The sequence below is a fragment of the Rhea americana genome, unplaced genomic scaffold, assembly GCF_003343005.1.
Source record: "Rhea americana isolate MKP2758 unplaced genomic scaffold, rheAme1 scaffold_347, whole genome shotgun sequence".
Classification (NCBI taxonomy): Eukaryota; Metazoa; Chordata; class Aves; order Rheiformes; family Rheidae; genus Rhea; species Rhea americana.
Genome location: NW_028186476.1, coordinates 279,242 through 291,881, shown reverse-complemented (window position 1 = coordinate 291,881; position 12,640 = coordinate 279,242). Strand labels below are relative to the sequence as shown.

The 12,640-nt window shown below is 57.1% G+C and overlaps 1 protein-coding gene across 2 annotated transcripts; it reads right to left on the bottom strand.

Moving 5' to 3' along the window:
• On the bottom strand, positions 1-11,920 carry GAL3ST1 (galactose-3-O-sulfotransferase 1). 2 transcript variants are annotated; one of them, XM_085311682.1, is made up of 3 exons: positions 6,286-6,419; positions 3,381-4,579; positions 1-36 (listed from the first exon to the last, which is right to left on the bottom strand). In XM_085311682.1, exons 1-2 carry the CDS (start codon positions 6,411-6,413, stop codon positions 3,430-3,432), a joined length of 1,278 nt encoding a protein of 425 aa, XP_085167808.1. In that variant the 5' UTR covers positions 6,414-6,419; the 3' UTR covers positions 1-36; positions 3,381-3,429. The 2 variants fall into 2 exon arrangements, with proteins under 2 accessions (XP_085167808.1, XP_085167809.1); XM_085311683.1 differs by lacking the exon at positions 1-36 and adding an exon at positions 11,666-11,920 and having other exon boundaries at positions 972-4,579.
• Between the last annotated feature and the right edge of the window lie 720 nt (positions 11,921-12,640).

Genomic DNA, 12,640 nt, shown 5'->3' with positions numbered 1-12,640 from the left:
CTCCATTGCACCCATAAGAGACCAAGCCAGTGGGTGCTGGAAGGAAGAGAGCACAGACACATGTCTCTAGAAATACTCCCAATAACCTCCTGCACCTCCCCAGCATCTCCAGGCACTGGATTTCCTGAGCTTGACAGACACCCCTGGCCAGGTCCAGCAGGGCTGGGAGCCCAACAGCCAGTTCCAGCCACCCAGAGGACCTCACTCACCTCTCTGGGCAGCAAGCAGCACCCCCCAAGCAGCTACCACCACCAGGCACCCTCTCCACAGCCCCATAGCACCCAGAGCTGAGGCCCAGCACAGCACAGGCTATATAGGCACCTGCACTGATCACCCCTGGGCTCAGCCCTCCTTGTAGCAGGAGCCAGCTCAGTGTGGCAGCCTCACAGCTGCCACAAGTTACCCGGTCTCTCCCTGCAGCAGGGAACTCCCAGCCTCCAGGAAGGGTCATCCTTGGCCCATCAGACCTGCTGAGCCCACACACCCACCAGCTGGGGCTGGCTGCCTGCAAGCAGGGACACAGGGGCTGCAGCCTTGGAGAGGCAAGCGCCTCCTTGGGCTTCTGCAATGTGATGGGAAAGAACCGCAAGCTGCATGGGAAGGCCGAGAAGCAGCGGGGAACGCCTATCCCCAAGGCCCAGAGATGCACCAGAGCAGCCCGCTGTAGTCAGAGAGCCCCGTGCCATCAGGGCTGAACGCTGGGTGCCTGTGGGGCTGCGCTGGCCAGGATGCCRGGCTCAGGGATTCATTGCCAGCAGAGCACTGCTAGTGGCGGTGATGGCAGCTCCAAGGGCACCCCAGCACTGTCAGCACTGGGGACAGGTGGGTGGCAGGGCTGGATCCCAGTGCCCAGTGGGAGCTGGCACTGGGGGAGCCAGCTCCAGTGGTCCCTGTTCTCCCTCCCCTCCCCGCAGAGAAGAATGAGACCAATTGAGACCAGCTGGATGATTCTTATATTAAAAACTGCCAAATATACAATACACTTATTTTAAAAAAGTAGAATTGCTTTTTATTTCTTGTCCTTATGAACAGAGCAGAACGGGAACCGTGCGCGCCTTGGGGACGGAGGCTGCGTGGAGCCTCCTGGCTCAGCGGCTGCCCTTAAGAGACCCCACCGGCTCTGTCAGCCGTGTCTCGGTGCCTGGCGGAGGATGCTGCGGAGCATGGGGATAGGTCATACCGGTTGCCAGGTCACAAGGAGGCTGCTGCCTCTGCTGTGCTCTGCAGGATCCGCCTTTGCCGAGGCAGAGCCTGGCTGCCTTCATCACGCCTGGGGTCGTGGGCGGCGCGCCCAAGTGTGCAGTAGGTTTCACGCTCTTTGCCGCACCGTCCTGGGTCCCTGCTATGCCTGTGACACTGCGGCGCAGCACAACCCTGGTGCCGCAGGCTGCTCTGCCCCGAGGTGGCCCCACACTGCTTCCCAGCCCCTCGGGCACTTGCCGCTGCTGCCCACTGCGGCCCAGCAGTGCCAGGTACCACTATCTTCCCAGTGCCCTCACCAGTTCTCACCAGACCCCATGGTCCTTCCAGTGCATCCCCAGTAGGGACTGCCACCACAGGGCCCTCTAACTGGGACAACCAGCTGGCCTAGGAGGGGTAGAGCTGGGGACCAGCCCAGCTGGGACAGCTGCCACAGGGCACAGCATCCTTGTGTGCATGGGGCCGGGCTGTTGGGGCCGGGGACAAGTATTCTCACGCTTGGACACTGGTGCCTGCCCTTCGCCCCCACAGCTGGATCCCCCAGGTGGCTGAGCACAAGGACTGCAAGTCTCTTTAGGCAGGTCTGGGGTTTCAGGGTGGTTTTTACATTCTCAAAGCTCAAGTATTGATGACGCTTAAAAATCTGCCAAGTCTTTTGGCTGGCTCTGGGTTGGTAGCGTTACATGGACCAACAGGCAAGGATGGACTGAGAACGTGCTGCACTCACTGAACCTGCGAAGTTGGGGCTGAGACTGGCCTGAGCAGCACGGTGGGCTCAGGCACGGATGCCAGAATCGGGGCTTGAGGAAAAACAGCTTATTAAATRAGCCCCTGAATGATGCATTCAAGGTGCTGGGTTCCCGGCCAGGCACCAGCATGGGGAAGGGCTCAGACCCACGTGTAGCCTGTTCGGCAGTGCAAGGGGGATGCTGGCCTCCCCTGGCCAAGGGTGTCCCCAAACCGGGGTAAATCAGTGCCAACTGCAGCTGGTAGGAAGGACTGAGAGGCCGGAAGGCAGGCATGAACGCAGGGCGTGCGTGGCTCCAAACAAGCACACAGACAGGCCAAACACATTCCCACCCACGCACGGCTCAGCAAGGACCCAGCCGCCCCCAGCCCTCCCTCAGCCCCTCGGGGTTCCTGGATCCCTGCACAGCTCCCTGTACTGGTAATACCTGGCACCAAGCTTTCCCTGCACACTGGGATAGACTCACCCTCAGCCGCCTGACACCCGGACTAACACAGCCTCGTGCAGTGAGATGCTTGCGGYTGTTGCACAACTGACCGCTCACAACCTCTCCCATGCGTGCTCATCCTTTGCTGTTGTGCAATACTGACACATGTACTGGCCCTACGGTTATTGCTGTGCTTGTTCACTGTAATGCACAGGTCTCTCTCTCACACACACACATGCACACACACACACGCACAGCCTCTTCCCTGAATATGCAAGGCAACAGCTGGAGCCTCGCGGGTCCTGTGCTTGTCACCTTACACTGACGCATACTGGACTCCGAGTCCAGCCAACATGTCTCCCCTCGAGCTCACCACCCTCGCAGACTGTGCCAATTCCACACACACACGCAGCCTTCAAGGCACACTCTTGCTCCCCTGTGTGATCTACAGTGTGTCACCTCTGGTGACACAGTGACTGGTCCCCTGTTCTCGCTGTGATGAGGAGATGACAGGGGATCTGTCTGTCACAAATACTGCCTCCAGCACTCCTGCATGGAAGGAAGAAAGAGATTCTCTTGGAAAGAAAACCCCCTGCAGAAAACTCCCTGAAGACCCTATTGCTAGCTGTGATATCCTATGACCTGGTCTTGCTTCCAAGGCCTGCCCATGGGTGCTACAGGTCATGGATGTGACACGCAGCCTGCCGCAGTGGTGCTCCACGGGCTCTTCCTCTGCTCCGGTCCACCCTCCCTGCTGGGAGCACCCAGCCAAGGAGGCTGAGCCAGCAAGGGGGCGGTGGGCAGCCACAAGGACAAGCAGCAGACCCTTTCCAGGCCTCTGTCCAAGTGGGGCTCCAAATGAAGGACACAGAGGTCCATGCAAGGTCAACCTTGCTTGAGTGCCCAGGTCTTCAGGGAGGAGGACTGCATTCCCTGCAGGAGCCTCAAGCCAATTCTGCTTATGTCCAACCAAAAGATATCATGAAGTAAGAAAAATGAAAGCACCTGGTTCTTTCCTTGGGTAAGGAGGGAAAGGCTGGTTGCCTTTCCCTGCCTACCACTTCAGGAAGTCTCGCACACGGCTCCATAGCTTGGTGATCCAGAGGTTGACCCCTAGGTCAGTCAGGTACTGGATTTCAGGTGTCAGCATCTTGCGGCATAGCTTCCGGTGCTTCTTGTTGATCTTCTTCTTCAAATTGTAGCCCAGGATGGACTTCTCACCCAGTGGCTGCCAAGGCTGCATGGAGGACTCCTGGATGGCACTGGCATCCACGGGGTGACCCCCATCAATGCAGATACTTTTCATCTTCTCGTTCTCTCGCTGCAGCTCGGCCACATCCTTTGCCATTCGCTCCCTCCCATAGATATCCACCTTATGCCAGAAAGTGGCATTAAAATAGCGATAGAGTTTGGCATCGATGAGGTTCCAGGAAGTAGCCTTCTCATAGAGCTCAGGTGTCAGCCTGGAGACAGTGGAGCCCTTCCTGGCATTGAGCTTGAAGTAGAGGATGTCTTCCAGCTCCCAGCAGAGCAGGTCCTTCAGCAGCACCAGGGACTCATCAAAGTACTCAAGTAACATGACAAGGTGGAAGCGCTGATCTATCTCTTGGAAGTACTGCTCCACGAGTGGGCTATTGGCATCCATGTTGTTGTCATAGCCCAAGTCAAAAAAAAGGAGGTTCTGGAGGTAGTGAGCGTTGAACCCATTAGGATCATAGTAATGCCAGGGATCCCGGAGGAACTCTGCTAGCTTGTCCTCCCCTGTTAGCTTCCAGGTGAGGGGGATGACTCGCCCAAAGTAGTGGAAAGAGGACTCAAAGAGGTAGGCAGGGTCCCGCAGTACTGTTAAGAAGATGGTGTCAGCTGGCAGAAGCTTGCGCACCTCGTCGTAGTGGAAGCGCATGTGATTGCAGATGATGTTGAAGCACATACCCGGCTGGTAGTGCTGCACCTGGCTCCGCTCAAAGTACGAGGGATAGTAGAAGTCATTGCGGCCATTGGGGAAGGCGAATTTGAGGCGATGCTTCTCTCCGAAGCGGAAGAGGATGTTGAGGATGGTGCTGCTAGCTGTCTTGTGTGTCTTCATGAACATAATGTCCATCTTGGGCAGGCAACCTTGTCCTGGAGAGCTGCGTGTGCCATTTGCCTCTGCTAGCACCTTGGCCTGGGCTGGGTAGGAGGAGCAGGAATAGGGGATAGGGATCCTGGTGGAGAGAAAAGACAGGACACCTCGGTGAGGCTGGTTTGACTTCCCAGTCCAAATACCACAAAGGTACTGCAAATTTGTTTTTCAAAGGAGCTTGGTGCCTTTGCACTGGGGAAGGGTACTAGGCTCACAGCCCTGGGGAGGAGGCTGCTCTGCTGCTTTGTACAGTGCATAGMACCAGAGCCAGCCTGGCTCTTCCCCAGGGGCCCAATGCCAACCAGCAGCCAGCTATCCTGATGGAGAGGTGCCTGGCTTTTGGCAGAAATTTCCTTCTTTGGGGAGGCACTGGAGCATCCTGCTGAAGATCCTGTTCAGCTCCTCGAACTGGCATGGCTGCCCATAGGGAACTGGAAAGGGCTGACTGCACGATAACATCCATCTGAGCAGCCTCTGAACACCCTTGACCAACCAGAGCCCCAAGAGCTGGTGCCTTTCGGTACCAAGTCACCCGCCTTCTGCTACAACCTTGCTTTGGCCAGCAGCTCCGAGACGTCAAACCAAACTCATTCACCAGGCAAGAGTCCCAGCCAGGTCCAACTACCAAGGAAGGGCTGTTACAAGGATCAACAGGGACTTCACTGGAGTCAGTCCCATTTCTACAAGTGCAGCCAGACCAGAAGGGGCCCCTTCCCTCCAGGCAGCTGAGGTGGACACCATGCTGGAAAGCACCGTAGCATCTCTCCTCTCTTCCCAGATCCAGGCTGCGGAGGGCATCAAGCACCAGGGGGACCAGGACCTTTTCTGCTATGGTCACTTTATCCACCTTCATCCTGCAGTCACACCAAGCACCAGCACAGCAGTGGCTGGGGCAGCCACAGCACGGAGACTGTTAAGCTGCACATTTTTACACTGCAGGAATGATTTTTCAGACAGGACCTGCCAAGGTTTTTGCAAGGTCCCTTTGCAAAGAGCATTGAACTTACCTGTCATCACCTTTGCGTGAGGCACATGTGACAGTGTTTCTGTCACGGTTTTGGAGGACAAACCCGAGATAAAGAGTGCCTATATAACTGGCTTATTAAGCCCAACTATATATGTTTATGCTGGATACTTGGGAATGTGTTGGCAGCTCATGGAAAGCYGCTGCCCGTCTGCCTAGCCATGATCTAAGCAGGCACCCTGTTGGGATCCAACAGGTTGTCCTAGGGCCAAGACCGCCTTTGCACATCCTGCCCTGGAGCAATCATCCTTCCTCTGACCAGCTCTGCCCAGTGGTGGGGAGCCCCAGGCCTTGGAGCTACTGGAGAGAGTCCAGCGTAAGGCTACAAAGATGATCAGAGGGCTGGAGCCTCTGCCCTATCAGGAACGGCTGCGGGAGCTGGGCCTGTTTAGCCTAGGGAAGAGAAGTCTGAGGGGGGATCTTATCAATGTCTACAAGTCCCTGAAGGGAGGGTGTCAAGCGGATGGGCACAAACTCTTTTCAGTTGTCCCATGCAAAAAGACAAGAGGAAATGGGCACAAACTGAATCACAGGAAGTTCTGCCTGAACGTGAGGAGGAATTTCTTCACTGTGAGAGTGACAGAGCACTGGAAGAGGTTTCCCAGAGAGGCTGTGGAGTCTCCTTCTCCGGAGATACTCAAGGCCCGCCTGGATGCAACCCTGTCTAACATGCTCTAGGTGACCCTGCTGAGCAGGGAGGTTGGACTAGATGATCTCCAGAGGTCCCTTCCAACCTTACTGATTCTATGATTCTATGAACTCACTCTGTCAGGCTGACTTGCAGGGGTGGGATGGCATAGGAGTAGAGCAGTAGCATGAAGCTGGTCAGAAGTGTTCCCAGGACAAGCCCCTTACACATGGACCTCCAGTGTTTCCCATGGTGCAACATCATGGTCACCTGCAAATGGCAGAGAGGAGAGAGGTTAGCAAAGTGGACAGCCAAGTGAGGGGAGAGAGAGATGGACACAATGTGGGAAAAAGTGGAGAATAAAGGGATCACGTAAGACACAACAGTAAGTCAAATGACACCCAAATAAGGCCATTGCACAGGGGGATCACGCTGCTGCGGAAGGTCCCAGGAAGCATCACAGGGGACATGGAGGTGCTAGGCACTCCTAGGAGAGAATGATTGACAAGCATGTTCCCAGTACTGGCACAGCTGGATTCATGGCTGAGGAGTGGCACATCTGCTCGCACTGTGACATTCTTGCATGTGTTTAACAAGAGCAATTCCCTTACAAAAAACAAAAGTATGAGATTAGAATTAGGTTGGGAGAAAACAGCAGCTCCTTAAAGGGATTCAACAGGTAGCAGAGCCAAGGCAGGCTTCAACCAGGGCCGGTATTACTATCACTCTGGAGCTACATAGGAGAATATTGGAGGCAGAGATCTCAGCTCTAGCAAGGGATATTGGGTGATTCAGAGGCAGAGAAGAACTGACGTTAGAAGGCACTTCTGCAGGTCTCTGGTCCAACCTCCTGCTCTGAGCAGGGCCAATTTCAAAGCTAGATCAGGTTGCTCAGGGCCTTATCTAGCCACAGTTTGAATATCTCTGGCTGCAGAGTGGGGATTCTCTCTCACAGAGCACCAGCATCTTCCTCCATGCACCAAAAAATTACCAACAGGGGCCAGGAGCTTTCCAAAGGTGACTGTAAGGGGAACATTTCAATGAAGTTGGTGTTGGATTAACACAGGAGTGGTTTAGCTCTGCTCCAGGTATCCAGAACAAAGCAAGGGGATTTTTCACCGTGCAGCGTGGTTTTGAAGCGGTAATCCCAAATGGTCGAGCAAATCTGCAGTATTTTCAGGATTTCCCTTCCTCTGGACTTTTCCCTTTGAACCATAAGTCTTTTATGCCACTCTAGTACGAAAGTAGATGTTGACAGTTAGCACTCCCAAGGGCTGGGAAAGCTGAGCTCACGCCACTCCAAGAATAATCCAGCCCTGGCACATCGTGACTCTCCACAGCCTCACACCACAGCCGGGCCAGATCCTGCACACACCTGAGCAGCTCCAGTCACCCCACATGCAGGGGATGCCCTCAGCCCCCCCCCCTGCGTGCACAGGAGCTTTAGCATGATGGCATCCAACTGTGCAAACACACTCCTCATTGACCATACACAAGCACATATGCACACTCATGCAAGCACACACATGCACACATCTACGTACATGCACAGAGGCACAAATGCACATGCTTATATACCTGCATGCAAACACACATACACACAAAAGCACATGCATGCATGCAAACATACACAGAGGGAGACAGGCAAACATACGTCCACGCACAGGCATGCCCACACATCTGTGCACACACATACACATGCGCATAGAGACATAAACACACATACACATCTATGAACATGCACACAGACACACATACATTCACACACTCTCATCCACGCATACACTTGCACACACAAGGAAACAGACCCAGACACACATCTGTACACTCAGGTACCCACATGTATACAGGGACACAGACACATAAACACACATCTATGCATTCATGCACATACATGCACATACAGGGACACAAACACACATACACTGACACACACACACATACACTGACACACACACACACACACACACACACACACACACACACAAGGACACAGACACACGTAGATCTATGCAAATTCATTCACGCACACACACACACAGAGGAACAAAGGCACACACAGATCTATGCATACTTATGCATGCACACGCACACACATACATTCACAGGCTTGCATGCACACACAGTGACGCACACAGGCACAAAAACTCCCCTAACCCTGCATGCAATCAGCCCCTTCCCCCACTCCCATGGGAGCACCCCATGCCAGCGACCCCCTGCCCAGCACCCTCCCCGGTGCTGCCCTTCCCCTTGCAGCCCCTGGCGCAGCCCGATGGAGGTGGGCCCCGAGGCATCCCGGCACCTTCCTGGCTGCCGGCACAGCCCGCAATGTCCGCTTGCTGCCGGTAGTTCCCCCCCACACCCGGCGCAGGAGGCCTGGCYGGTCCAGTGTGCTGTTACCCGAGCCCAGAGCTGCTCTCCTAGTGCGTGAGCCACTGCATTGCAGCAGGGCTGTCCTCTGTGGCAGGACAAGGAGATGCACTGCCTGGGGCCCACGGCCAGAGCTGCTGGCCCGCCAAGAACGAGCCAGGGCAGGTAACCCTGTGCCCATGGGGCTCTGAGCAGTGATCRGCTTGTGGCAGCCAGCAGCACTCTGGAAAAAAACAAGCTGGAGGGCAAAACTAAGAACTGGACGTGGTGGGGTGGCAGTCCTGTGTTTGCAGCCCTGTCACTCCACAGGGCGGGGAGGACGGGGTGCAGGGYCAGCTTTGCCCATGCACCTCTGAGCAGCCTCCCTAAACCCCGCTCTCCTCCTTTGCAGGAAAGTATGATGCAGCCAGAGCAGAGCACAGCGGGTCTTGGCTACACCTCTGTCCCCGGCACACCGTGGCCTGCCAAAGATTTCTTCTGCAGCTCTTTGGCTAGCATACGTCCTCTGCACGTTGCCTACAGCCGCGGCCGGCCATGCTCCTTGCTGCCGCCTGAGTAACATGGGGTACAAATAAACCACCAGCCCTCCATATCCAGCAGGACTGTTGCTCCCCTAGAGCCTCACGTCTAGCAACCCCGGCTTGGAAAGCCATGTTTTCCAGGTTCTACATCTCCCGCAAGCCTCAACGCAGCAAAGGCCTTCCTAAGATTTTGAAGAGAAAAACGAGCAGAAACACTACCTGACCAATGCCAGCTTGCAGGCACCTTCCTCCACCAAGGTGGCCGGCCCTGGCGCCGCTGCTTGCAGCGCGTGCCTGGTGAGGGGAGCCCTGGCCCAGCAGCGCCTGCTGCGTGCCTCGAGCCTCCTGACCCAGCTCGCCTCCCCCTTTTCTCCTTCCCTGGCGGCGGAGGGCAATGAGCCGAGCGCCCTGCGCTGCTGGCTCATATTGTGCAGCTGAGATTTCCATCTCACTGAATAATGAATGGGAAGCGAAAGCGGATCTCGAGGCCGGCGGCTGGCAGCTGACACAGCGGGGCTGTTCTGCTGGGGTGGGTGCTCCCCAGCGCTCCGTCTCCTCTGCCCTTCCCAGCACGGCCCCGGCAGCACTGGCAGTCAGGCCCTCTCCCAATGGAGAGAGCAGCCTCCGGCCATGGGGAGCGTGCGGCTGGCGCTGTGGGCCTGTCCTTTCYCAAAGCAAAAGGACTGGCGGACGGGCAGTGGTCAGGGTTTGGATTTGCATCTTGTTCCTGTGCAGCAGCACCATCAGCTGTGAGCCTCCAACGACTGGTGAGATGCGCACCGCTGCCAAGGGCTCCACAGGGATTTTGGTCTGAAGGTGCTGGCACCAGCTGGAAAAGYTGGTTGGCCTGCAGGAAACTGCATGTCTCGAAGCGCTTAATGCAGCAAACAAAGCAGCAAGCATTGAGCTTTGAGAGAGGTGCCATCCGCGTGTAGGGGGGGCTGCCAGACAAAGCCCCGAGGAGGCAGCAAGCTTAGGCTGCTAGTGCCCTGGGAAGCGGTGGTTAATGCAGCAGGTGAAAAGCAGAAAAAAGGGTGCTGCCGACCTTCTCCAAAACAGTGAGGTTTGGCTTGGTTTCCAAGCCCATCTCTCCTCTGCCCTTGGCATGTCTGTGTTTCYTCCGCCTCCCTGGCAGGTCAGCAAGGAGGAAGATGGTGCATGCAGCAATATTACTGCTTCCAGGCCTTGCCGCTGAAACACAGTGGTCAGTGGTGCCGCCACAGGCACTGCAGCCCAGTCGGGCTCCCAAGCCCTCCTTGCCAGCTCAGGCTGCAAAGCTGGCACCGGACACACAGGCTGCACTGAGCCTGGCAAGACATGCTGGGTTTCCAACCTGCCCTTTGGCTTGCAAGGTGTGTGATGCAGAGGCGGGAAGACAGCCGGATGCTAAGCCACCCTCCGGGGCCCATTTCACTCCTGGCTGCCTGTTTGCCTGGGGTGGCGCCATGCATGCTGCGCGGGGTGCTGCTATGCATGCTGCATGGGGTGCTGCCATGCACGCTGCATGGGGCATGCCCATGCATGCTGCGCAGGGTGCCACCATGCACGCTGTGCGGGGTGCTGCCATGCACACTGCATGGGCTGCTACCACGCATGCTGCACAAGGTGCTACCACACATGCTGCACGGGGCACCACCATGCATGTTGCACGGGGCACTGCCATGCACGCCACACAGGGTGCCGGCACCCAACTCCCCAGTAGTGAGCCCACCGCTGCGASCCGTACCGTGCTCGCCCTGGTGGCTCTGCACGCTAACCCCAACRCAACTTCGGCAGGGGTCCAGCCCTGTCTGCAGGGATGCCAATCGGATGTCTAACTCCAGCTGGGCTGGCACTTCTGGGGTGTTTCTTGCAAACAATTCCCAACCCAGTTACTCTATTGACTTTGCCTTAAGTGAGTGGCTTAATTATTAATAGCTCAGGAGTAGAAATGCCGAGATCGAGGCTTTTTTCCYGGTGCTCCTGTTAGAGCAGAGCAGCAGTGTCTCCAGCCCTTGTCCAGTCAGTCAAAATTCCCAGTTGGAGTCTAGCAGCCACCTTCACGGGGACAGGACATGTCCTCACTGACCATTTCCCCCCTGCAGGCAGCGTGGCCTGGCAGGTGCTCCTGCATCCCTTGGGCAGCCCCATACCCTGCCCCACGTCGCAGCCGCTCAGCCTGCAAGCCCCATCCCGAGCACCCAGCATGAGGGGCCCCACGGCCGGGTGCTTCGTCCCTCACCACCGTACGCCAAGGGAGAACCTCCTGGTTCTCCCTTCTACAAGCTCTATGGCCAAACTTTTAGAGGCACAACACCCTGTTTTAGAGGCATGTCTCCCCTCCCCCACTGCTGTCACTTTCTCCTCCTGCCCCCCAAGCAATCCCCCCTGCACAGGCTCCCTCCCTCACGTGCACAGTTTCCCTTGTGGTCCGCGGCACGGGCCAGGCCRCGGTGCATATCCCTGCGCTCACAAACACCTTGTATCTCTGTGCAAGCCCAGGCGTTCCCTCCCTGGCACGTAAACAGCCACATGCCCCCCCCTCGCATCCTGKCCTGCGCAGCGAATCCCTCCGGCTCCCCTGCACCGGTGCCCGCAGACTCCCACGCACCGCGGCCTCTGATGTCCCCCTCCGGTGAACATCACCTTTTCCGTTGCTTAAGCTGCTCTCTGCAAAGCTTCCCTTTCCTCTTCTCCACTCTCCAGGGTGCAGGAAGACCAGGTGGCGCAGGGAGATGCTGCTCCGACATGGAATAAGCTTGCCCCCGGCAGCTCCCCCGAGTGCCGGCTCCTACGAAGCAGCCCGTGCATCCCTGGCAGTCGCTGCCCTGCTCTCTATGCCATCCCAAGGATACCAAGCTGGATCACCAGCCTGGACTTGGCGGTGGGGGGGGGATAAATAAATAATAATAATAATAATAAAAAATCTCCCTTTATAGTGCTCCCAGCAGAGGCCGATAATCCTGCTCTCTCCTCCTAGGTGTGGAGCCGCAGCGAGACACTCCCCTGGCTGCTGGGGGCAGACGCTCCAAGCTTTGGGCTCTCGCTGCCACCCTCACCGGCTCCCTGTCTCCGTCTCTCCTCCCACTTCAGGCAGCACAGAGGACTCATTCACCCTGCTCCCTTCCAGAGTTGGGAACAACGGAGCTGTTTGTCTCCATCTGCGGCACCGCCATCAAGGGCGACATTGTCACCGAGCGGCGCACACTCGTCCCGCAGCTCCTCTGCTAAGCGCAGCAAAATCCAGCGCTGCCCTGGCGCTGCAGCACCCAGCACCCCCGGGAGCCCCACAGGCCACAAGCTGGCCACGGGGCCCAGGCCAGCGGGGAGCAACGGGGCGCCGCTCAGCAGCACTGGCGAGCAGGTGGCGCGTGATGCCTCGGCCGGCAGCTGAGATTTCCCTGTAAACACCGCGTGGGAAGTTAAAGAGAGGCCGAAGTGGTGCCTGCACGCAGGGCCGGGAGCGGGAGGCAGGAAGTGCTGCTGGGCGGTTGCTCGTTATCAGGGAGCCGCTCGCGAGGAGACGTTGCCTCCTTCCCGGGAGTCACCAGCCGCAGCTCCCCAGGGGTGACAAGCTCTTCCCAAGCCAGACGCTCCGGTTACCTTCCCGTGTGCCCRTGG